This window comes from Apodemus sylvaticus, chromosome 22 (genome assembly GCF_947179515.1).
Source record: "Apodemus sylvaticus chromosome 22, mApoSyl1.1, whole genome shotgun sequence".
Classification (NCBI taxonomy): Eukaryota; Metazoa; Chordata; class Mammalia; order Rodentia; family Muridae; genus Apodemus; species Apodemus sylvaticus.
In genome coordinates this window covers 12,052,628-12,076,703 of record NC_067493.1, presented here as the reverse complement: position 1 = coordinate 12,076,703, position 24,076 = coordinate 12,052,628, and the positions used below count along the sequence as shown (strand labels likewise).

General features: G+C 39.3%; 1 protein-coding gene across 9 annotated transcripts in view; it reads left to right on the top strand.

Annotated features, from left to right (window-relative positions):
- LOC127673332 (zinc finger protein 120-like) overlaps positions 1-24,076 on the top strand; it is a 59,314-nt gene that overhangs the window by 23,177 nt on the left and 12,061 nt on the right. For 7 of the 9 annotated variants that reach the window (XM_052168997.1, XM_052168996.1, XM_052168991.1 and 4 more), the window contains one exon: positions 460-681. In XM_052168997.1, the coding sequence (XP_052024957.1) occupies positions 460-681 (222 nt within the window). Of the gene's footprint in view, positions 1-459; positions 682-4,776; positions 4,823-24,076 lie in introns of those variants that run through there. The other 2 variants (XM_052168999.1, XM_052169000.1) reach the window with 2 other exon arrangements.

Below are 24,076 nucleotides of genomic sequence, written 5' to 3'. Positions count from 1 at the left end.
TGGCCCCGCCCCTAACGTCACACAGGCCTCGCCCCGAGTCCAGCCCCTGGAATGATGTCATTTCCTGTCTTTCATTTTTTATGAATGAAAGTGGGCCCAAAGTTTGAAAGTTCCTGTTGGGCAGTGGTGTGACAGAGGCGGGAGGGAGGTGAGCTCGCCCTTTTAGTGACTGCTGGGATTGCCGAGCTTCCCAGGTGCAGAATGGAGGCAAGCAGAATGGCTGGGCATGGAACCTGCGAGTGGGTCCACTGTGTGATAGAGGCGGGAGGGAGGTGAGCGTGCTCTTTTAGTGACTGCTAGGATTGCCAAGCTTCCCCGGGCTGCATGCAGAATGGCTGGGCAGTGAATGGCCGGACGGGACCACATTCGCATGCGCATTCAGTTGAAGATAGTTCTCCATGCTGCGGGTGTCTGTGAGCTCTGGAGTCACTCCCCGCTATCCTCCTGTTGTTTCCACAGACACATTCCTTGAGTTTGGAGAGGCTGGGCAAGGCGCGGGCTTCCTGGTCTGGAAAGTTTGCAACAGGGCAGAGTGCAAACCCTCTCTGTGCTCCTCCAGGCAGGGACAGTGGCCTCCTGGCACAACCCTCCTGTGGGAAAGGAAGCCGAGCCTGGCCGCCATGGATCGCTGGGCTGTGCTCCCGGCCCTCAGTTCTTTCTGCCTGTGAGCTTCTGAGACAGGTAGGGAATTCACGGGCCAATAAACTGAGTCCTATTTGTGCATTTTACACACGGACAGCCTGCTATTTCTGTTCTCTGTCTCTGTTCCCTGCACTTGCACCCTCTCTGTTCTCTTTCTCTAACTTCTTGGCTCTTTCTCTGTTCCCCGGTCTGTCTGCCTGTCTGCAGGTTCTCCTGTGTGCCTCTATCCCATGATCATGTTCTCACGCCTCCCCTTTCCCCCATACAGCCTCTTTTGCATCAGATCTCTTGCATGTTTTAGATGCTCAGGATCTCCTGTGAAAGGATAGCTTGGTTTTCTTGGTGACATATTTTCCTGGATGCTATTCATTATATTCCTTTGTTGGTGTCTCGCCATTTGGGTTTATGGTGATAATAGGTCTAGGTACTGGTTACCCAGTTTCTTTTGTTTGCATGGGAATTGAGTTTTATTTCTGGGGTTCAATTTGCTGTCTGTATTGTGAGAATATTCATTAAGGGGTGGGGGAATAAGCAGTTTGTATTCCTTTGTTCTACATTCTCAAGGGCACCACATTTTAACATTATAATTGTTCATCAAAGGATAAAAATAACATTTTTGGTTTTCCCTACAGAAAATTGAAAACGTGTTTCTTTACTAAAAAGGTTTATTTGTTTATTTCATGTGTTTGAGCATATTGTTGCTGTCTTCAGACACAGCAGAATAGGGCATAGGATCCCATGACAGATGGTTATGGGCCACCATGTGGTTGCTGGGAATTGAACACAGAAGCTCTGGAAGAGCAGCTATTGCTCTTAATCACTGAGCCATCTCTCCAGCCCTGAAAAAATATTTCTTATGAAACTGTATATATCCTGCAATCATTACATCAACAATAATGTACTCAGCATGTCTTTAGACAAATCCACCTTACCTAAAGAGTTATTCACCTTTACAAATTGTACAAATACTGGGCACCCATGTCCTCTCATTTTATAGAGTTTTAATAATATTTAAAAAGGCCTGCTGTGATTATATTAATTCAAGGGAGCTGAAGGTATGAAAATGGTTGTTGTTTAATGTAGACAATAAGTCACAAGCCCTGTGCTGATCTGTCTGAGTATATTTACTGTTTTTTAATGAGGCATTTTGGAATACAAATATTGTTTGAATTATTAAAGTGTTTATGTCCACATAAAAATTTATATATGTTTATTTCATTTTCAAATGCACAGATATATTACTCTTATATTGAGTGTAGACAATCTCCAATATAAATAACATTTCCTGGTCTAGGAGAAAAAAACTCTTTAAAACTAATTTAGAAATCTAAGGGATAGTGACCATGTTGTGTACAATTGGGAAAGGCTTCATAGAAATAGCACTGTGACAAGATCTGTATGTTTACATATATCATGTCCCTTAAAAGTAGACATTACAATTTAAATATATATCCTCATGTTACCTATTCCAAATAAAGATTCAGAGACATAATATCATTTCATATTTATCTTACCCATGGGGATTTATTGATTAAATATACTTTTGTCAATTCATATTAAATTTTTAATTTTTATTTATTATGAATAAAATTACCTTAGACAAAGTTAACCACTTTACATTACTTGTAATCTATTTGAGTTAAGAAAAATATGTGAAGAACAAACCATGATCCCATGTGCATAATTTATACATAAATGATAAAGGACTAATTTTATTAAGCCATGAATTTGCATTAATTCATCTCTGAGAATACTTTTTTCATTATTTTGGATGTCATGTGAAAACTTCACAAAGATATTTATTAAACATATTTTTAAGTTGGACAGAAAAATAAACCAGACATGTCTAGAGCAGAAGAGTACTGAAGGACATTTTATCTCAGAGGAAAATTAGCTGCATAAAAACTGACTGAGACCCAACACAGGGTAGCACAATTATTCCTTGCTGGCAGCAGTCGGTCTGGCCTTTGGTAGATTACCTCATGATTATCTGATGAGTTTTGTGACTATCAAAGTCTTCACTTCTTTGCCAGTATGCTACTTTGGAAGTAGTATGAATAAACTTTTAGTGCCTTAGAGAAACCATTAAATAACTAAGATAGAAGCTATCAGAATAAAAACAAACAAAATATTAAGATATAAAATGAATAATTTATAGGTCTGTTATTTTGTGTAATAGGGACTCTATTGACTCAGTGATACCATCAAGAATAATTATGGAGACCATTTTATCTTGTACCATTTGGTAATATTTACTAAAGCTGTGGGAAAAACACATGGCCCATGCAATATTTATTGTATCATTACCAAAGAGGGGTGCCAAGTCCCATGATTTTGTCCATCTTATGAAGATTCCCCAGGTGAAACTGAGAACAACCAAGACAGTAGAGGTTTTCTGTTGTATGTGAACTGGGACCCATAATAATGTAAAGTTATATCCCATCTGGGAATTCTAGGTTCCATTTTCATTGGGGCAGGAAAGAAGATTTTGATATTATAAAATCGAGTACTAGGAAGTCAGATGAGCAAAAAGATAGAAGCTGAAATCACATAGCACAACAAAATCTTTGACATAATCCTGAGAATTATCCTTGCCCTGACATTTCTTATTTGTGTAATAGGGATACTATTGATTCAGTGGGACCATCATGAATAATGATGGCCACCTAAACATGTCCCTAACCCTGGGAATTATCCTAAATCTCTAATCCTATCTTAAACCCCTTAATTTCCTAAGCATCCAAACCCTAACAAACATTATCCTGATTTTAACCATAACCCTCTAATCCACTAATGCTATCTCTAACCCTGCTTACTGTAGGGGATATTTCGTAATTATTCCCTTAATGTAAAATGAGAAACTCTTTCTTAATTGTGATCTTTTGAGGTGTTCTGATCCACCTTTTACTTAAGCTATAGGTGCTTTTTGCTACATACATATAGAAAGGTCACAAAAAGTTAGTTTATTACTTTTTTTGTACTTGTTCTAATTTATTTTAAAAAACAAAATTGATTTGTTTTTTTTTAATTTAAATTGGCATTAGGAAGTACTTATTTCTTATGTATATTGGTATACACTGAAGATCATCTGTAATATCCTGCAATATATAATTAACCAGTCCTTCATTTTTCTAATTTCCCTTGGCGTACAGCCTTTATTAGGACATTCAATTAACTACCCTTTCTATACACATAGAAAGATTACTTTTCTCTATGATTTGGGATAGGCTTATCTAAACAATCTGTACTAATCCAACCTTGTTTTTTCTCTACTTTGCCACTGTTAAAAAATTTTGACTAGTAATAGTGATCAACAGTGATTCCCTTATGTTTTTGGCTTTTCATCTGAGGTTGTCTCATACCTATCATCTGTTTAAGGGATCTTCAGTTTCCCTGATCCAAGCACTTAGCCATAAACAAAATTCTTGCTTGGTTTGTTTGTTTGTTTGTTTGTTTGTTTGTTTTGTGACTGGGTTTCTCTGTATAGCCCTGGCTTTCCTGGAACTCACTTTGTAGACCAGGCTTGCCTATAACTCAGTTCACCACTCTCTCTGCCACCCAAGTGCTAGGATTACAGGCATGCACCCCCACTGCCCGGCTAAAACTCTTTTTAGTAAAAATACATCCTTAATGTTAATAGCCTGGGTCATGCACTGGGCCATCCATTCCTGGGTCACACTGATACCTCCAATGCACCTTGAGCAGTGGGCTTTGCAAGCTGTTCACCATGATTATGGGAAAAAGGCAAGTTCTTTGAGCAATGCTCAGGCAAAGTCTGAAGTAAGGCCCTGGTAAGTGCAGTATCCTGGCTCACAGAGAGGAGGAACAGGCAGCTGACCAGCCTGTCTTGGAATGTTGAGTCCTCCCCCAGGACTGGGTGAGGTGAGATTCCTCTTGGAATCTTATTTCAAATGCTAATGGAGTGAAAACCACTCCTGAGATCTTAGAAATGTCTGGCCCTAGACCTGAAGCACACTTTATCCTGAGGATGGCTAAGACTCACTGGCCAATTCAGGGTGCCAGGCAGACCTGCCAGCCAGACAAAGAGATGAGATCTCCCAGATGTGTTTCTGTGTGTTCACTGTAGCATTGCAGCTTGAATTGTTCTCTGTGTCCTGCTCTGAGCTCTGCTGTTGGGTGCTGTGAGTGGACCTCAGGGAAATTCTGAAATCAAGACATGGTGAGCACAGGATATCTGCCCACAATGGGGAGGGAATTGTGGCTGAGCTATGTGCACTTGGGTGATGTGTCCTCTATGGGCTTGAAGGGAAAGCATCAGCCAGATGTGACTTTCTGTGAGGTTTCTAGTCTTGCTTCTTGCTAGTTCAGGCCATGACCTCTTAATATCTTCAGAATCATGGCTGATTGTAGTTCTGTCCAAAACATCTGGACCAGTTGCTTTCTTGTAGAAGCGAGGGTGCTTTCTGTGACTATGCAGCACCTGTGTCCAAACCTTTTTGTCTTTTTTAATATACATTAAGTAGGCAGGAATAGGCCTGGAGAAATGTCTCAGAGGTTAAGAGCTCTAGCTGTTCCTGCACCGGTCATGAGTTCAATTCTTACCAACCACATGGCAGCTCATAACTGTATGTAAGGGGATCTGGTGCCCTCTTCTGGCCACAGGAATACATGCAGGGAGAACTTTGTTTAAGTAATGAATTAAATCCTTAAAAAAGAAAATGGATATGAATCTAATAGTTCTGATTTCATACATTTCTAATTTTTGTTTTGTTTAGTTTGTTATTTTTTTTCTGCTGTAGTTTTTTATATGTCTTTAAATTATATTTTTAGACTTTCGATTTTTATGTGGCAAAGGGACTCTTTCCCAATCTGTTTGGCATTTTTGATGGTTCTTGCATATTAACAGGCAGCTTTTTTAGTTGAAGAAAGTTTTCATTTATGATTTCAGTGGAAATATTTTTCTATACAATTATGTTGATTGATCTTCTTCTTCTTCTTCTTCTTCTTCTTCTTCTTCTTCTTCTTCTCCTTCTCCTTCTCCTTCTCCTTCTCCTTCTCCTTCTCCTCCTTCTCCTTCTCCTTCTCCTTCTCCTTCTCCTTCTCCTTCTCCTTCTCCTTCTCCTTCTCCTTCTCCTTCTCCTTCTCCTCCTCCTCCTCCTCTTCCTTATCCTTCTCCTCTGCACCTGCTCTTCCTCCTCCTCCGCTGCTCCTGCTCTTCCTCCTCCTCCTCATCCTTTTTCTCCTTCTTATTCTCCTACGTCTCCTTCCCTAATATGTCTTGAGAAACTAAAATAAACTATGTGATGCAAAAGAGGTTGTATGGGGCAAGGAAGGGTACTAAGAATGTGAGGATTGTGACATATTTTCCAAGCTGATATTCCTTTTATTTCTATGCTGATTACTTAGGCATCTGCATATGTGGTGATTATTGATCTAAGTAAGGTTTCTCAGTTTGTTTAGTATGGGTGGGAGGTTATCCTTGGGTTTTGGTTTGCTGTCTAGAATTTCAGAGAGTGTTGGCTGAGTGTTGCCCATTTTAATGCTCTGCTTCTTGGGTATGTTCAAGATGGAATGCTGGCTAATGTTGAAAGCTAGAGGAGGTGGGCAGGAAGACATAATCTTAGCAATGCACATGAAGACATAGTCAGGAGAGAGGTGAAGCTGCCAACATTTCAATATTTCAGAGCTACAGTCATCCGAAGGAGCCTCAGTTGAGGGCGTGCTTTTGTTATAATGGCTGGTTGCTCTATCTGTGTGAGATAGTGTTGATGATTGATGTGGGAAGGCTCTTCCACTGAGGGTGACAATATTCATAAACAAGTGGGTCTGGGTGGCATGAGAGAGCTACCTGAGCATGGAACACTGATCAAGCCAGAAAGCAAGCCAAGAGACAATGATTGTCCATGGTTTTACCTTCAGTTTATAGCTTCAGTTTCTACTCTAAGCTCCCAAATTGATGAACTGCTGTCTGACAGAACCATTCACAACTGTTTATTTCCTGAGATTCTTTTGTTCAGAGGATTCCAAGAAAGCAGCAGAGTAACAAGGCAGAACAACAAAAACAACCACAAAAGCATTATTAACATGTGATTTTGCTGCTGGACAGAATCTAGGATCAATTTTGAAAGAATGTGGAAATTATCAGAAATTGAGGAGGCAAAGGTCATAGAAAGCTGTTCTTGGATCTTACTCTGTTTTTCTCATATGACTTGGGAGATTGGAGTGTTGACAGTATGCAGCCAGAGGAAATTGAGATCATGGCATTTCAGATGAGAATAGACACAGAAACCTTTATTGAGAGGTCATTGTGTGATATTTTGGCCAAAAATCTTTTCTCCTTGGCTTACACCCTGAAATATTGAGTGGGGTTAATTTTAAAAATAAAGGGCTGACTTCTATATTTTCATATGGATAATATGTATTTGGTCATTTTCCCCACTTAATTATCATTTATTTATTTAATTTAAATTCCATTTTCTACAATCTCTTTATTCACCTTAAACAATTATTCATCCCTCACTCCTGCAAGGAGGGTTCGGTCCACTTGAGCATTCACCAAACATAGAATTTCAAGTCTCTGCATGGTTAAGCACATCCTCTCCTACTGAGTTCAGAGAAGGTAGCCAAGTTAAGGGAACAGTTTGCACAGACAGACAACAGCATAAGGGGCATCTCCCTCTTTAGTTTTTGTGTGACCCATGTGAAGACGGAATAGCACACATGTTGGGATTCTCAGTCCATCCTGTGTGTTCTCTTTTGTTGGTGGCTCAGACTTCTAATGTCCAGGTTAGATGATTCTGAGAGTCTTTGTATGGACTTCCTGTTCCTTCATTTGCCTTCAACCCTCTCTCCAAAGGCACCCTGAGCCCTGTCCAATGTTAGGCTGGGTGTCTCTGCATCTGTTATAGTCTGGTTCTGGATTCAGACTCTCAGAGGACAATGATGCTAAGGTAATGCCTGCAAGTATAACACAGTATCCTCAGTAAAGTCAGGGTTTGTTGTTTGCCCATGGGTTGGGCAGGGTATCGATCGTTAGGGCATTCCCTCAGTCTCTGCTCCATCATTTTGATTAAATTTCTTATAGACAAGACAAATTTGGGGTGGAAATGGTTTGGGTTCAGGTGGTGTTCTTAACTCTCCATGGGGGGCCCTGCTTGGTGGCAGGATGTGGCCTCTTCAGGGTCCATATCTCATTTCCATGCATTTCAGCTAAGATTACCCACATAGACTCCTTGGTGCATTCCAACTTGTCATCTCTCCCACATGTTAAATCTACCCCACCCTTTGGCCACCGCCTACTGCAGATTTCAGTTTATTTTCCTGGCCCTCTATTCCTCTCCTGTCTCTCACCTCACGTGTTCCTGTTCTCTCCACCTTCCCCTTTCTTATCTGCTCTCTTAGGCTGTTCTTTTTCTTCCATCTGCCTCTTATGACTGCTTTATTCCTCCTTCTGGGATTGAACCATTTTCATTTGGGTCTTACTTTTTGTTTTGCTTCTTTTGGTCTATGGAGAGCAGTGTGGATATCCTATACTTTATATTTAATATTCACTTGTCTGTACATACATGCTTTTCTTTTTGTGTCTGGGTTAACTGAGACAGAATGATAGTTTCTAGTTGGATCCTTTTGCCTGTAAAATTGTGATGTCCTTGTTTTTAATAGTTGAATTGTATTCAAGTTTGAAAATGAAACATATTTTCTGTATCCACATTTCAGTTGAGGGACATCTGGACAATTTCAAGTTTCTAGCTGTTATAAATAAAACAGACACAAATGTAATGTATCAAATGCTCTGTTGGGAATATGCCTGAGCAGGAACTCTAAATGAAATTATTCCTCCTGCTAAGTCATAAATTATTGGAAGGAGTGGGCAGATTATTTCCTAGGTCCAGCAAGGTGACTTAGTGCCATCCTTACTTCAGAAGATGAGCACATCTCTTGGTAAATGGTGTGCAGTTACTGATCTAGTAAATGCCTTTTTGCCACAGTGTCTCCATTAACATCACCAGAAACAATGTGCTTTATTTGGAATTGACAGTTGTATACCTTTACAGTTTTGCCTTGAGGATATATTATGTTTGAAGTCCTGTGTCATAACTAAGGTAGAGGGGATGTTGATCATCTATGTCTTCCGATAAATATGATATTAGTGAACTGAAGTGTACATTATGCAGAATTTACCTAGAGAGCATGAAGTATCACTTAATGTGAACTCATTGGTAACCCATATGGGCATTAGAGGACTGAAGATAAATCCAACTAAAATTTAGTAGTCTTCTAATTTAGTGAAATGCTTAGAAATCTAGTGGCGTAGGGTGTTCAGAGACACTAATTCCAAAGTGAAAAATAAGTCATTGCACTTGGGCACTCCCACTACAAAGAAAGAAGCACAACAGTTAGCGTGCATATCAGAACTCTGGAGACACCACGCTCCTTCCTTGGATTTGTTACCACAGCCAGTTTCTCAAGTAGCCCAGAAAGTTGCAAGCTTTCTGTTGGGGGCTAAAAACAGATGAACATCTGTAAAAGGTCCAGGATGCTGTGCAGGCTGCTCTGCCAGTTTCATGGTCAGAAAGGAATTTGTTTGGAGTCTTTGGCAGGCACTTAGTGTGAGCCATAGGTTTTGAATATTGGTAGACCAACACTCTACCATCATCGCCTCAACCGAACTATTTTACTTTTTTAAGACAGGTGTTGGCCTGTTATTCCACATTAGTGGAAATTGTGCACGTTGAGCCAGGGCAACGTTAGTGATCCCAAAAGAAAGCACACACAGGAACTGATCAGATGCAACTCAAAACGGGATCTTTATTCTATTAGAGATAGCTCTGGACCTCTCCCCCAATGCACCACTATCATCCATGATGGTTTTGATGGTGGGGGAGGCCCTGATATCTATAGGTTCAAGGCTTTATGGTAAGCATCAAGCAGGGAGTACATGTGCAAGCACCTAATTCGAAAGCTACCGTGGCCTTTAACATAATTGGCTGGTGCTGGGACTTATATCATAAACTTAAACTTCTGCTCCCCTCTGCATTGATGGTCAGTGCACAAGGACTGGGCTTGTATCCTGAGGATGCAGGATTGTTGGGGGGAATTCTCTGAGACACTGGTCTAGCTTAGGGTGTAACCTGGAAACTCTGGTCTTATTGGGGGATTAACCTAGAGACTGGATTTAGGCTCAGGCTTTGTTGGGGGCAAATTGGAAACTAGTGCTAGGTATCAACCTGTGAGTTTACCAGAGTTTAAAGTTATGTGTGGTTCTCAAAAATGGAGTCTGATTTGAAAAGTTACGGCATCTCAGTGAGGAAAGGAAAAGCAGATGTTTTAGCCTCTGTAGGCCAAGACTCGACTCACATGAAATCAGGTGACAGTAGATTCCTGTTATCCATGATTTTACAGCACCATTCTGGAGACACATAACTTCTCTTGTCCCCCACATTGACTCTCTGATTCACTGTAAATCTCAGGAATCAGATTCTTTCTAGGGATCCTCACAAGAAGAGATCACTAAAAAAACACTTTAAAAGATAAAGATATTTTTAAATTAACATGTTTTTATCTGTATAATAATTCAAATATATATATATGTCATAATATAAAGAACAGATATGATTTTCTTGTATGAGTGAGAACTATATCTAATATGAATAGCATCTCCTGGTCTAAGAGATGTAAACCCTTTAAAATTAATTTAGAACCTTAAAGGATACAGACTTTGCTATGTACAAGAATTTGATTAGGGATTGGTGAGATACCATTTGGACCATAATTGTATGCTTACATATATCATGTTATGTATTCCAAAGAAAGATTGAAAGCCATATTATTATGTTGTATTTATTTTACCTGTTTGGATTTATTGAATAACTATACTTTCATCCTTTCATGTAGCTGTTCGCAGCTAAATTTGAATATTTTACTGGGTCACCTGGAAGGAAAGCTGGGTATGGCAAAAGGGTGATGGGAGAAATATGGAACCAAGAAGAGATTTTCTGCTCAAGGGTCAAAGTTTAATGACAGTCTCCTAATACACAAAGGAGGGCCTAAGACTCCTCCCCCAAAAGCTGGAAACAAGTCTGCAGAACTGGTTGTGCTTGCTCTGCAGGAGGCTGGCATCAGGGGGAGGCTAGGGTCCTTGGAGAACATGGGCTTCACCTTGGTCTAAGCACTCCATGCTAGGTGGGAAGCAGTGGCTAGCAGAGTTTTGAAACTCCTGCTCAAAAAGACTGGGGGTAGGGAACACGTTCCTATAAATTTTTAACTATAATGTCAGAAGAAACAAAATGAAATAGGGCCGTATTTGCAAGTTTAATTTAGTTGTAAGCCATTTGCTATCATGTACTTGATATTAAATACGAACCATGATCTGATGTGAATCGTCTATACATAAGTAATAAAATGGCATATTTTAGTAAGCCATGCATTTGTTTTTATTGCTTGTTGGAATTCAATTGCCATAATTTTTACTGTCGAATGAAAATTTCACATAAAATCCACAAGTAAATTTATTGTTACTCTGGGCAGAAAGTAAATCAGACATGTCTAGAGCAGAAGAGGACTGAAGGGCATTGTAACTCAGAGGAAAATTAGCTGCATAAATAATGGACAATGAGACCTAACCCAAGGTAGCATAAATATTCTTTCCTAGTAGAAGTCTGTCTGGCCCTTAGCAGCTTATCCCATGATTATCTGTTGTGTTTTTTCAATTTCAAAGTCTTCACTTCCTTTGTCACTATGCATATTTTGGAAATACATGTTTGGATAAACTTTTAGGAATTTTTGAGTAGCCATTAAATAAGTAAGGTAAAAGCTATTAGAATAAGAATAAATCAAAACATTAAGATGTAAAATGTAGCAGGCGGTGGTGGCGCACACCTGTAATCCCAGCACTCTGGAAGGCAGAGGCTGACGAATTTCTGAGTTCAAGGCCAGCCTGGTCTACAGAGTGAGTTCCAGGGCAGCCAGAGTTATACAGAGAACCACTATCTCAAAAAAAATAAATAAATAAAAATAAAAAAAAGAAAGAAAGAAACCAAATCTAAAAAAAAAAAAAAAAAAAGAAAAGAAAAGAAAAATGAATAACAAATAATTCTGACACTTTGTGTAATAGGGATACTGTTGATTCAATGAGAACGGCAAGAATAATGACCCATCAAGAATAATGTACCATCTGGTTATATTTATTAAAGCTGTGGTGAAGACACATGGCCCATGCAATGTTTATGACATCATTATAAAGATGGGCACCAAATCCCATGATTTTGTCTATCTTATGAGGATCCCCTGGTGCAACTTAGAACAACTAAAGCAGTATTGGTTTTCTGTTGTATATGAACTGTGCCCCATAATAATGTAAAGATATTTCCCATCTGGGAATTCTAGGTTCTTGGATAACTCACTTTCCACTTTGATTGGGGCAGGAAAGAAGATTTTGATATTATGAAACAGAGGACAAGGAAGGCAGATGAGTGAAAAGATAGAAGCTGTGTTCACTTAGTACAACAAACAACTCCTTTGACCTAACCCTGAGACTGACCCTAACCCTGACATTTCTTCTTTCTGTAATAGGGATACTATTGATTCAGTGAGGCCATCAAGATTAATGATGGCCACCTAAACCTGACCCTAATCCTGAGACTTATCCTAAATCTTTAATCCTATCTTAACCCCTTAAATTCCTAAGCAACCTAATTCTAAAAACCATCATCTAGATCCTAACCATAACCCTCTAATCCCCTAACACTAACTCTAACCCTGGTTACTGTGGGAGATATTTCTTAATTATATCTTTTGAAATGAGAAACTCTTTCTTAATTGAGATCTGTTGAGATGTTCGGATCCACCTTTGACCTAGGCTATAGTTGCTTTTTGCTGCCTACATATAGAAAGGTCACGAAAACGTAGTTCTTTGTTTTTTGTACTTGTACTACTTAAATTTCCTGAACAAAGGTGAATTTTTTTTTTAACACTGGTATTAGGAAGTACTTATTTCTTAAGTATATGGGTATACACTGAAGATCAGCTGTAATATCCTGCAACATGAAATTAACCAGTCCTTGATTTTTCTAACTTCCCAGGACGGACAGACTTTATTGGGACATTCTATTATCTACCCTTTCTATATACATAGAAAGATTCATGTAAAAGTACAGATGTAGAAAATCTGTACTAATCCAAATGTGCTTTTTCTCCACTTTGCACTGATGAAAATGTGCTGACTAGTAAGGGTGCTCAACCTCTATATTTTCATTCTAGTAATATATATTTGTTCATTTTCCCCATTCATGTATTTATCATTTATTTATTTAATTTAAATTCCATTTTCTACAATCTCTCCATTCACCTTAAACAGTTATTCAACCCTCACTCCTCCAAGGAAGGTGCAGTCCACTTGACCATTCACCAAGCACAGATTTTCAAGTCTCTGCATGGTTAAGCTCATCCTCTCCTACTGAGTTCAGAGAAGGTAGCCAAGTTAGGGGAACAGTTTGGACAGACAGACAACAGCATAAGGGGCATCTCCCTCTCCAAGTTTTGTGGCACCCATGTGAAGACTGTGTAGCACATGAATTGCATATATGGTGGGATTCTCAGTCCATCCTGTGTGTTCTCTTTGGTTGGTGGCTCAGTCTTCTAATGTCCAGGTTAGATGATTCTGAGGGTCTTTGTATGGACTTCCTGTTCCTTCAGTGGCCTCCAACCCTCTCCCCAAAGGCACCCTGAGCCCTGTCCAATGTTAGGCTGGGTGTCTCTGCATCTGTTATAGTCTGGTTCTGGATTCAGGATCTCAGAGGACAATGATGCTAAACTACTGCCTGCAAGTATAACACAGTATCCTCAGTAAAGTCAGGGTTTGTTGTTTGCCCATGGGTTGGGCAGGGTATCGATCGTTAGGGCATTCCCTCAGTCTCTGCTCCATCATTTTGATTAAATTTCTTATAGACAGGACAAATTTGGGGTGGAAATGGTTTGAGTTCAGGTGGTATCCTTAACTCTCCATGGGGGGCCCTGCCTGGCTGCAGGATGTGGCCCTCTTCAGGGTCCATATCTCATTTCCATGTATTTCAGCTAAGATGACCGCCATAGACTCCTTGGTGCCCTCCAATTTGTCATCTCTGGCGCATCTTTAATCTACCCCACACGTCGACCACCACCTGCTGCAGATTTCAATTTATTTTCCTGGCCCTCTGGTCCTCTCCTGTCTCTCACCTCACCTGTTCCTGTTCTCTCCCCCTTCCTCTTTCTTATCTACTCTCTTATCCAGTTCTCTTTCTTCCATCTGCCTCTTATGACTGTTTTCTTCCCCCTTCTGTAATTGAACCATGTTCATTTGGGTCTTCCTTCTAGTTTAGCTTCTTTGGCCTATGGAGAGTAGTGTGGATATCCTGTACTTTATATTTAATATTCACTTGTAAGTTTGTATATACATGCTTTTCCTTTTCTGTCTGGATTATCTCAGACTGGATGATAGTTTCTAGTTGTAACAATTTCCCTGTAAAATAGTGATGCATGCCCTTGTTTTTAATAGCTGTATAATATTCAAATGTGAAAATAAAACACGTTTTCTTTATCCATATTTCAGTTGAGGGACATCTGGACATTTTCAAGTTTCTAGCTGTTATAAATAAAACAGAAATGAATGTAATGGAGCAAATGCTCTGGTGGCTATATGCCTGAGCAGGAATCCTAAGTGAAATTCTTCCTCCTGCTAAGTCATAAATTATGGGAAGGAGTGGGCAAATTATTTCCTAGGTCCAGCAAGGTGACTTAGTGCCATCCTTACTTCAGAAGATGAGCACATCTCTTGGTACATGGTGTGCAGCTACTGATCTAGTAAATGCCTTTTTGCCACTATATCTCCATTATCATCACCAGAAGCAATTTGATTTGACATTGACAGTGGTATACCTTTATATTTTTGCCTTGAGAATATATTATGTTTTCAGCCCTGTGTCATAACAAAGGTAGAAGAAATCTTGATCATCTGTGTCTCCCAATAAATATGATATTAGTGATCTAAAATGTACATTATGTAGAAATTACCTAGAGAGCACAAGGTGTCAATTAATTTGGACTTGTTGGTAACCCATATGGGCATCAGAGGACTGAAAATAAATCCAACCATAGTTTAGTAGTCTTCTAATTCAGTACAATGCTTAGGAATCTGGGAATGTAGCGTATTTAGAGACATTAATCCCAAGGGGAAAGATAAGTCTTTGCCCTTGGCCACTCCCACCACAATGAAAGAAGCACAACAGTTAGTGTGTATGTCAGGAATCTGGGAATACCACATTCCTCACTTGGATTTGTTACCCCAGACAGTATACCAAGTAGCCCAGAAAATTGCAAGCTTTCTGTTGGTGCCTAAAAACAGGAGAGGTTTCTGTAATGGGACATGGCTGCTGTGCAGACTGCTCTACCAGTTTCATGGTCAGATAGGAATGTTTTTTGCAGCCTTTGGCAGGCCCTTATTGTGAACCATAGGTTTTGAATATTGGGCCAACGCTCTGCCATCATCACCTCAAATCCATTACCCTTTTAAAGACAGGTCTTGTCCTGATCTTCCATGTCAGTGTAAATTGAGCATATTGAGTCGGGGAAGGTTAATTATCCCAAAAGAAGGCACACACAGGAGTTGATCAGATGCAACTAAAAGCAGGATCTTTATTCTATCAGAGATAGCTCGCGCCCTCTACACCAATGCACCACAATCTTACATGGTGGTTTTAATAATGGGGGAGCTCCTAATCTCTATAGGGGCGTTTTTCGAATATCAAAGTCTTCATAACTATGTAACTATGCTAGTTTTGGAAATACGTGTATGGATAAACTTTTAGGACTTTTTGAGTAGCCATTATATAAGTAAGTTAAAAGCTATTAGAATAAGAATAAATCAAAACATTAAGATGTAAAATGTAGGGCTGGAGAGATGGCTCAGCGGGTAAGAGCACAGACTGCTCTTCCAAAGGTCATGATTTCAAATCCCAGCACCCATATGGTGGCTAACAACCATCCATAAAGATATCTAACGCCCTCTTCTGGTGTCTGAAGACAGCTACATTGTACTTACACATGACAAATAAATCTACAAATAAATAAATATCTTTTTAAAAAAAGATGTAAAATGTAGCCGGGCAGTGGTGGTGCACACCTGGAATCCCAGCACTCTAGGAGGCAGAGGCAGGCGAATTTCTGAGTTTGAGGACAGCCTGGTCTACAGAGCGAGTTCCAGGATTGCCAGGGCTATACAGAGAAACCCTGTCTCAGAAAAAAAAAAAAAAAATCAAATCAAAGCAACCAAAAAAAAAAGTTGTAAAATAAATAACGAATAAGTCTGATATTTTTTTTAATAGGGATACTGTTGATTCACTGATACCATCAAGAATAATGGTGGCCACCAGCTTATCTTGTACCATCTGGTTATATTTATTAAAACTGTGGTAAAGACACATGGCCCATGCAATATTTATGACATCATTATAAAGATGGGTACCAAGTCCCATGATTTTGTCTATCTTATGAGGATCCCCAGGTGAAACTTAGAACAACGAAAACAGTATAGATTTTCTGTTGTATTTGAACTGCACATCATAATAATGTAAAGATATTTCCCATCTGGGAATTCTAGGTTCTTGGATAATTCACTTTCCACTTTGATTGGGGCAGGAAAGATTTTAATATTATAAAAACTAGTACTAGGAAGAGAGATGAGAGAAAAGATAGAAGCTGAGTTCACTTAGCACAACAAACAAGTCATTTGACCTAACCCTGTGACTGACCCATTCCCTGGTATTTCTTCTTTGTGTAATAGGGATACTATTGATTCAGTGGGACCATCAAGAATAATGATGGCCACCTAAAACTGACCCTAATCCTGGGACTTATCCTAAATTTCTAATCCTGTCTTAATCCCTTAATTTCCTAAGCAATCTAATTCTAAAAACCCTTATCTTGATCCTAACCATAACCCTCTAATCGCCTAACACTAACTCTAAACCTGGTTACTGTGGGAAATATTTCTTAATTATATCTTTTGAAATGAAAAACTCTTTCTTAATTGAGATCTTTTGAGATGTTCGGATCCACCTTTGACCTAGGCTATAGTTGCTTTTTGCAGCCTACATATAGAAAGGTCATGAAAAGGTAGTTCTTTGTTTTTTTTTTACTTGTACTACTTAATTTTCCAAAACAAACACTGGCATTAGGAAGTACTTATTTCTTAAGTGTATACTACTGGTATACACTGAAGATCAGCTGTAATATCCTGCAATATGAAATTAACCAGCCTTGATTTTTCTAACTTCCCTGGACAGACAGCCTTTATTGGGACATTCTATTAACTACCCTTTCTATATACATAGAAATATTCATGAAAATCTGTAAAAGTACAGATCTAGAAAATCTGTACTAATACAAATGTGGTTTTTCTCCACTTTGCACTGATGAAAATGTGCTGACTAGTAAGACTGATCAACACTTATGTTTCTGTATTTCCTCCTGGGGTTGTTTGATATCCTTCATCTGTTGAAGGTAGGTTCAATTTTCCAGAGCCAAATATTTTTCCAAAAACAAAGCTCTTGGTTTGTTTTTGTTTGTTGCTTCTTTCCTTCCTTCCTTCCTTCCTTCCTTCCTTCCTTCCTTCCTTCCTTCCTTCCTTCCTTCCTTCCTTCCTTCCTTCCTTCCTTCCTTCCTTCTTTTTTTCTTTCTTTCTTTCTTTCTTTCTTTCTTTCTTTCTTTCTTTCTTTCTTTCTTTCTTTCTTTCTTTCTTTCTTTCTTTCTTTCTTTCTTTCTTTCTTTCTTTCTTTCTCTCTTTTTGGGACAGGATTTCTCTGTATAGCACTGGCACTCCTGGAAATCACTCTGTAGACAAGGCTGTCCTCAAATTCACAGATTCACCTGCCTGCCACCCAAGTGCTAGGATTACAGGCATGCAGTACCACTGCCTGGCTAAAACTGTTGTTTCTAAAAATCAATATTTAATGTGAGTAACCTGGGTGATGCATTAGGTCATCAATTCCTGGGTCAGACTGATATGGCCAATGCATCTTCAGTAAAGGTCTAGGCAAGCTGTTCACCATGACTTTGTGAAGAAGACAAGTGCTTTGAGGAAAGCTCAGGCACCAGTCCTGGTAAGCGGAGGGTCCTGGCTCAGAGAGGGGAGGAGCAGGCAGCTGACCAGCCTGAGCTGGAATGTTGTTTCCTCCTACAAGGCTGGGTGGGTAAGATACCTCTTGGAATCATTTCAAAATTAACGGAGTGCAAACCACTCCTGAGGTGTTGAAAAGGTGTGGCCCCAGATAAGAAGCACACTTTAACCTGAGGAGGGCTAAGAGTCACTGGCCAATCAAGGGCACAAGGCAGACCTGCCGGTCAGACAAAGAGATGCGATCATCCAGGAATCTTTCTGTGTGTTCACTGTGTCTGTGCAGCTTGAATGGTTCTCTGCGTCCTGCTCTGAACAATGCTGTTGTTTGCTGTGAGGGGACCTCAGGGATGCTATGAAATCGAGACATGGTGAACACAAGATATCTGCCCACAATGTGGACAAACATGCGGCTTTGCAGTGGGACCTGGGGTGGAGGGTCCTCTATGGGGTTGGATGGGGAAACATCAGCCAGATGTGAGTTCCTGTGAGGTTTTTAGTGGTGCTTCTTACTTGCTAGTTCAGGACATGACCTCTTAATAACTTCAGTATCAAGGCTGATTGTAATTCTGTCCAAAACATCTGGATCAGTTGCTTTCTTGTAGAAGCATGGGTGGTTTCTGTGACTATGCATCACCTGTTTCCAAAGCTTTTTGTCTTTTACAGTATACATTAAGAAGGCAGGAGTAGGACTGGAGGGATGTCTCAGAGATTAACAGTCATGGCTGTTTTTACACAGGTCATGAATTCAATTCTTACCAACCACATGGTGGCTGGTAATGGGTATATAAACCATATATAATGGGATCTGGTTCCCTCTTATGGCCTGCAGGAATACATGCAGGCAGCACATTGTATAAGTAATGAATTTATTTCTTAAAAAGAAACCACGCAGATATGAATCTAATAGTTCTGATTTTAAACATTACCAGTTTTTGTTTTGCTTGGTTTGTTAATTTTTTTCTGCAATAGCTTTTTTTTGTTTCATTAACTAATATGTTTAGTGTTTTTATTATGATGTGCCAAAACATCACTTTCCCAATCTGTTTGGTATTTTTGATGCATCTTCTATATTAATAGGCACCTTCCTTTATTTAAGGAAAGCTTTCATTTGTGATTTCCTTGGAAATATTTTCTATATGCTGATTTTTCTTCTTCCTCTTCTTCTTCTCTTTCTTCTTCTTCTTCTTCTTCTTCTTCTTCTTCTTCTTCTTCTTCTTCTTCTTCTTCTTCTTCTTCTTCTTCTTCTTCTTCTTCTTTTTTCTTCTTTTTTCTTCTTCTTTTCTTCCTCCTCCTCTTACTCTTTCTCCTCCCCTTTCTCTAACATATACTGAGAAAATAAAACACACAAGAGCTCAGATTCAAGTGGTTGTTTTTCAGAAATGAGAGGAGTGAGAACCTGAGGATGGTGACTTATATTCTTGGCTGGTATAGTTATCTTCCTATGCTGGTTTCTAGGTATCTGCATTTGTGGTGATTATTGGTCTAGGTACTAGTTTCTCAATTTGTCTTGTTTGTGTTGGAGAGGTATTCTTGTGTTACAGTTTTCTGTCTAGATTTTTAGAGTGTTGGCTGACTTTTGCCTCTTTTACTGACCTGTTTGTTCAAGAGAGAGACCTGGTTGAAAGCTAGAAGAGGATGTGGGCAGGATAAGTAATTCTTAGCAAGGTTCAAGGACACATAGTCAGGAGAGAAGTGAAACTGCCAACATTTCAACATTTCAGAACTACAGTCATCTGAAAGAACCTCAGTTGAGGGTGTGCCCTCATCCGAATGGCTGGTTGCTATGTTTGTGAGATAGTGTAGATGATTGATGTGGTAAGGCTCTTCCACTGAGGGTGACAATATTCATAAGCAAGTGGGCCTGGGCTGGATGAGAGGGCTATCTGAGCATGGGACACTGACTAAGCAGGAGAGCAATCCAGGAGACAATGTTTTCCATGCTTTAACCTTCGGTTTGCACTTTCAGTTTCTACTCTAAGTTCCCAAAGTGATGAATTGTGGTCTGAAAAAAAAAATCACAACAACCATTTATTACCTGAGATGCTTTTGCTCAGAGCATTTCATTACAGCAGCAGAGTCACAAATTAGAACAACAAAAACAGCGACAAAAGCATTATAAACATGTGATTTTGTTTCTGGACAGAATCTATGTTCTCTTAGGAAAAAATGTGGAAATTATCAGAAATTGAGATGGTAAAAGTCATTGAAAGCTGTCCATGGAGCTTAATCAGTTGTTCTCATAGGACCCAGAATATGGGAGTTTTGACAGTATGCAGTCAGAGAAAATTTAGATCATGGCATTTCAGAGGAAAATAGACACAGGGTAAATATTAGCAAGAGGTCATTGGTGTGATATTTTGGCCAAAAATATTTTCTTCTTGGCTTTCACCACAAAATATTGAGTGGGGTGGTCAGTGTACAGGCAATTTCAAAGGTCTGCTCTCTGGGACTTAGCACCTGCTTTAGCCCTTCCCTGCCTCCATCACCTGCTGCTATCGTCAGGTGTGGTTTATATGCATAGATCACCAGCTACAACAGCTGTCTGTTTGTTCCCTGTCTCTGTTCTCTGCACATTCCTCCTCTTTTTCTTCCCTCATGGTTCTCTTTCTGTGCTCCCTGGCTGTTTGCCTGTCTGCAGGTCATCTTGTATTCCTCTATACATTCCCCAGATTCTCACTCCTCTCCCTTCCCCCAAACAACCTCTTTTATATGATATTTGTGTATGTTTTAATTTCACAGGACCTGTTTTGATAGGCATATGTTGGATTTCTTCGTGGCATATTTTCCTGGCTGTTATTTATTATGTCGATGTTATTTAATATGCCTATGTCTAGGCCTCTGGTTTCTGGTTTGTCTTCGTTAGGTAGGGGTTTGTTCCTAGATTACTGTTTGTTATATGGGTTTGTAGAGTGTTAGCTGAGTGTTGCCTGTTTTACTGGCCTGTGAGGTGGGCATGTTTAAGTGGGAAAGCTTGCTGGTGTAGAAAGTTGGGATCAACATAGGGTAGGAAGAGATGATCTTAGCAGCTCACAAGGAGACAATAGTCAGGAGAGAGGCTTAGTAGCCACTGATATTTAGTAGTTTGCTAAGTTTAACTGAAAATTGCATCTGGGATAAAATTTTTTTGGTAGATCTGTCGAAAGCCTACTTTGTCTCCTGGCAGGTAAAGTATGTAAAATTGAAGAAATTATTCATTTCCTTTAGAAATTTCAATTTAGTGGTATATAGACATTTTTATATCTTTATTATTCTCTGAAATTCAACATTGTCTGTTTTTTTGTGCTAAATTTTCCTTTTAGATTTTATTTGGATATTTTCTTATCTTTTAGTTAGATTTAAAAATTGTTTGCCTATCTTGTTGATTTGCTCAAAGAGCCAACTCTTTGTTTCATTTATTCTTTGGATTCTCTTCCTACTCTATAGATTTTAGCCATCAATTTGATAATTTCTTGATGTCAACTCCTTGCTTGTGGAGTGATTGCTTAACCTGTTTCTCTTCCAGATGTTCAGGTATAATGTAAAGTTGCTGGTATGAATTCGCTCCACTTTTCTTATGTAATAATTTTGTGCTATGCACCTTCTTCTTGGTACAACATTCATTTTCATTATGTATACTGATGTGGCCCTGTCTGAGAGGACTATTATTTTTTAGGTTTAAGATATTTAACCTAAGACAAAAGGTATAAATAAGATTTTGTGCACTCTACTACAAGACCTACTTTCTTGATGGAGCAGATGTCCATAAATCCTGCTTCAACATTTTACAATAATATTTGGGATTAGCATCACATTATTTCTACCATATCTCCCCTGCCTTCTGTGATGGTTTAATAATATCCCTGCAGGCTGAAGTTACTCAGAAGAGAGGTCAATGGGGATTGGGTCTTGAGAACTCCTCAAAGGAAAGAGAGGAGCAGGAAGGTACCATGGAATAGATGAGTTGTGAGTGCACAGCCATGAAGGGCAACCTGTTTCTAGAAGTGTTCGAGGTAGAACATGGCAAGTGATATCGTGAGGTATTAACAGGGAAGTAGAGAAAATAACATAGATGTTCAGTATATATACAACTCTGGTGCTTTAATGCTTATTATAAATATAACCTCTTTTATGTCTTTTAATTGGTACCATTAAGATTCAAGTGGGTAAGAAACCCCAAATAGTATTTAACCCAACAAGATGGCCATCATTATGGTTTGTGCCTAGTAATTGAAATGGAGTGCAAAGTAAGGTAGTGTTAGGTACTCTGTAGTTGAAGTTGAAATGCATGATGCTGTGGTGCACGCCTAAAATTTCAGAACCCAGCAAACAAGGCTAGAGGATCATAAGATCAAAACTCTGTTTAGTTATCTAAATAATTTTAGGTTATCTTACATTAAGTCAAACATCTCTATCACTTCCCGCTCAAATATTTTCATCCAAAGCAGATGGAAAAATGTGTTATGTGCATCCATCCATGCATACACATCTTTCTACTTACTATTTTTATATTTGTAAAAGTGTGTTGGTAAAACAAGGAGAATCAATAGTAAAATATTTACATAAATTTCTGTAGGTGAAAGGAAGTTTACTTTATCCTTTTGGGGTTTTTCATTTGCACCTGTAACTTGTCATTTTTGTATCAAGCATGGATTGCACATCCAGTTTAATCAAAAGTTCAAGCAACTACAACTACTTTACTCAACAATTGTGGTCTGTAATATGTTATAATTCCATCCTAATTACTATGAATTTAAGAAAAAATGATATCAAATACACATTTCTAGCCCAGCTGCAGAAGTCATACAGGGATCCAGTAAGTCTCTATTAGGAGAAGGCCAAGAAAGTCTCCAGTACAAGAAATAAATCACATAATTTCCAGGTTGGGCTTGTGTTTTTTTAATGAAATGAGAACAGAGAATTCTTCTGATCATGACTCAGACTTTGTTTGTTCTGAGAATATCTTAATAAAGTGAAAGCAGGCAGAGATTCAGAGGTGGGGTAAAAACATTTTAATATGACAGAGAAATCAGAGGGCTGTGGAGCAGTTTCATGCCTAGGTATCAGCAGTGTGAAGAACAATGAAGAGAAATGTCTCCTAGGTGACAAGTTGACTGAGTTGTATGCTTACTTAAAATGATAGACCACATCTATTGGTACATGGTGTGCAGTTATTGATCTAGAAATTATTTTTGTTTGTTTGTTTGTTGTTTGTCATTACCTCTCAATGAGCATCACCAGAAGCAATTTGCTTTATTTGGCATTCCCTATAATATACCTTACCAGTTTTGCCACAAGGAAATATTATCTTTCCAGTCCTGTGTCATGACTTAGAAGGAATCTTGACCATCTGTATCTTACATGAAATAGCATATTAGTGCTCTAATTGCATAGTTTAATGAATGGACCAAGTGGGCAGGGGTTTCACCCATTTTAGGCTTGTTGATAACACATATGGGCAGCAGAGACTTGGATATAATATTTCTCTTATGTTTCTGCCTTGATACCAGGTTTGTTTGATATCTATGATCATCCGAAGGGAGGTGCAGTTTCCTCAAGCCCAGCATTTAGCCACAATACAAGACTTTTGTTTCCTAAAATCCCTCTTTGATAATAGATAATTTGATAATAGATAATAAAATCCCTCTTTGATAATGTTTTAATAGCCTGGTCAACCTTCCACTCTTGGGTCATATTGATACTTCCACTGCACCTTTAGTAATGGGCTATGCGAGCCATACTCCTCGATTTCAGGTAGAAGGGAAGTGCTGTGAGAAAGGCTCAGGCTAGTTTTGAAGTCAGATCCTGGTTAGTGCTGGATTACTGCTCATAGAGTGAAGGAGCAGACAGCTGTCTAGCCTAAGCTGCAATGATGGCTTCTTCTCCAGGACTGGATGGGATTAGATTCCTCTTGGAGGACAGGCAAAAATGCGAATGGAGTGTAAACTACTCCTCAGCTCTGGAAAAGGTCTGGACCTGGACTGGAAGCACACATTAACGTTGAGGAAGTGTAAGACTCCGTGGCCAATCAAGGCTTCCAGGCAATCCTGCCTTTCAAACAAAGAGGTAGGACCTTGCGACTGCAATTCTCCAAGTTCACTGTGGCTGTGCAGGCTTGAATGGTTTTCTGTGTCCTGTTGGGTGCTGTGAGAGGACCTCAGGGAAGCTCTGAAGTTGAGAAATGGTAAGCACTGGCTATCTACCCACAATGAGGATGGCAGGCGCCTGAGCTGTGTGACCTGGGTTGTTGGATACTCTCTGGGGCTGGATGGGAATCATCAGCCAGATGTGATCACCTGTAAGTTTTCTAGTGATGCTTCTTACTTGCTCAATCAGGTATGACTTCTG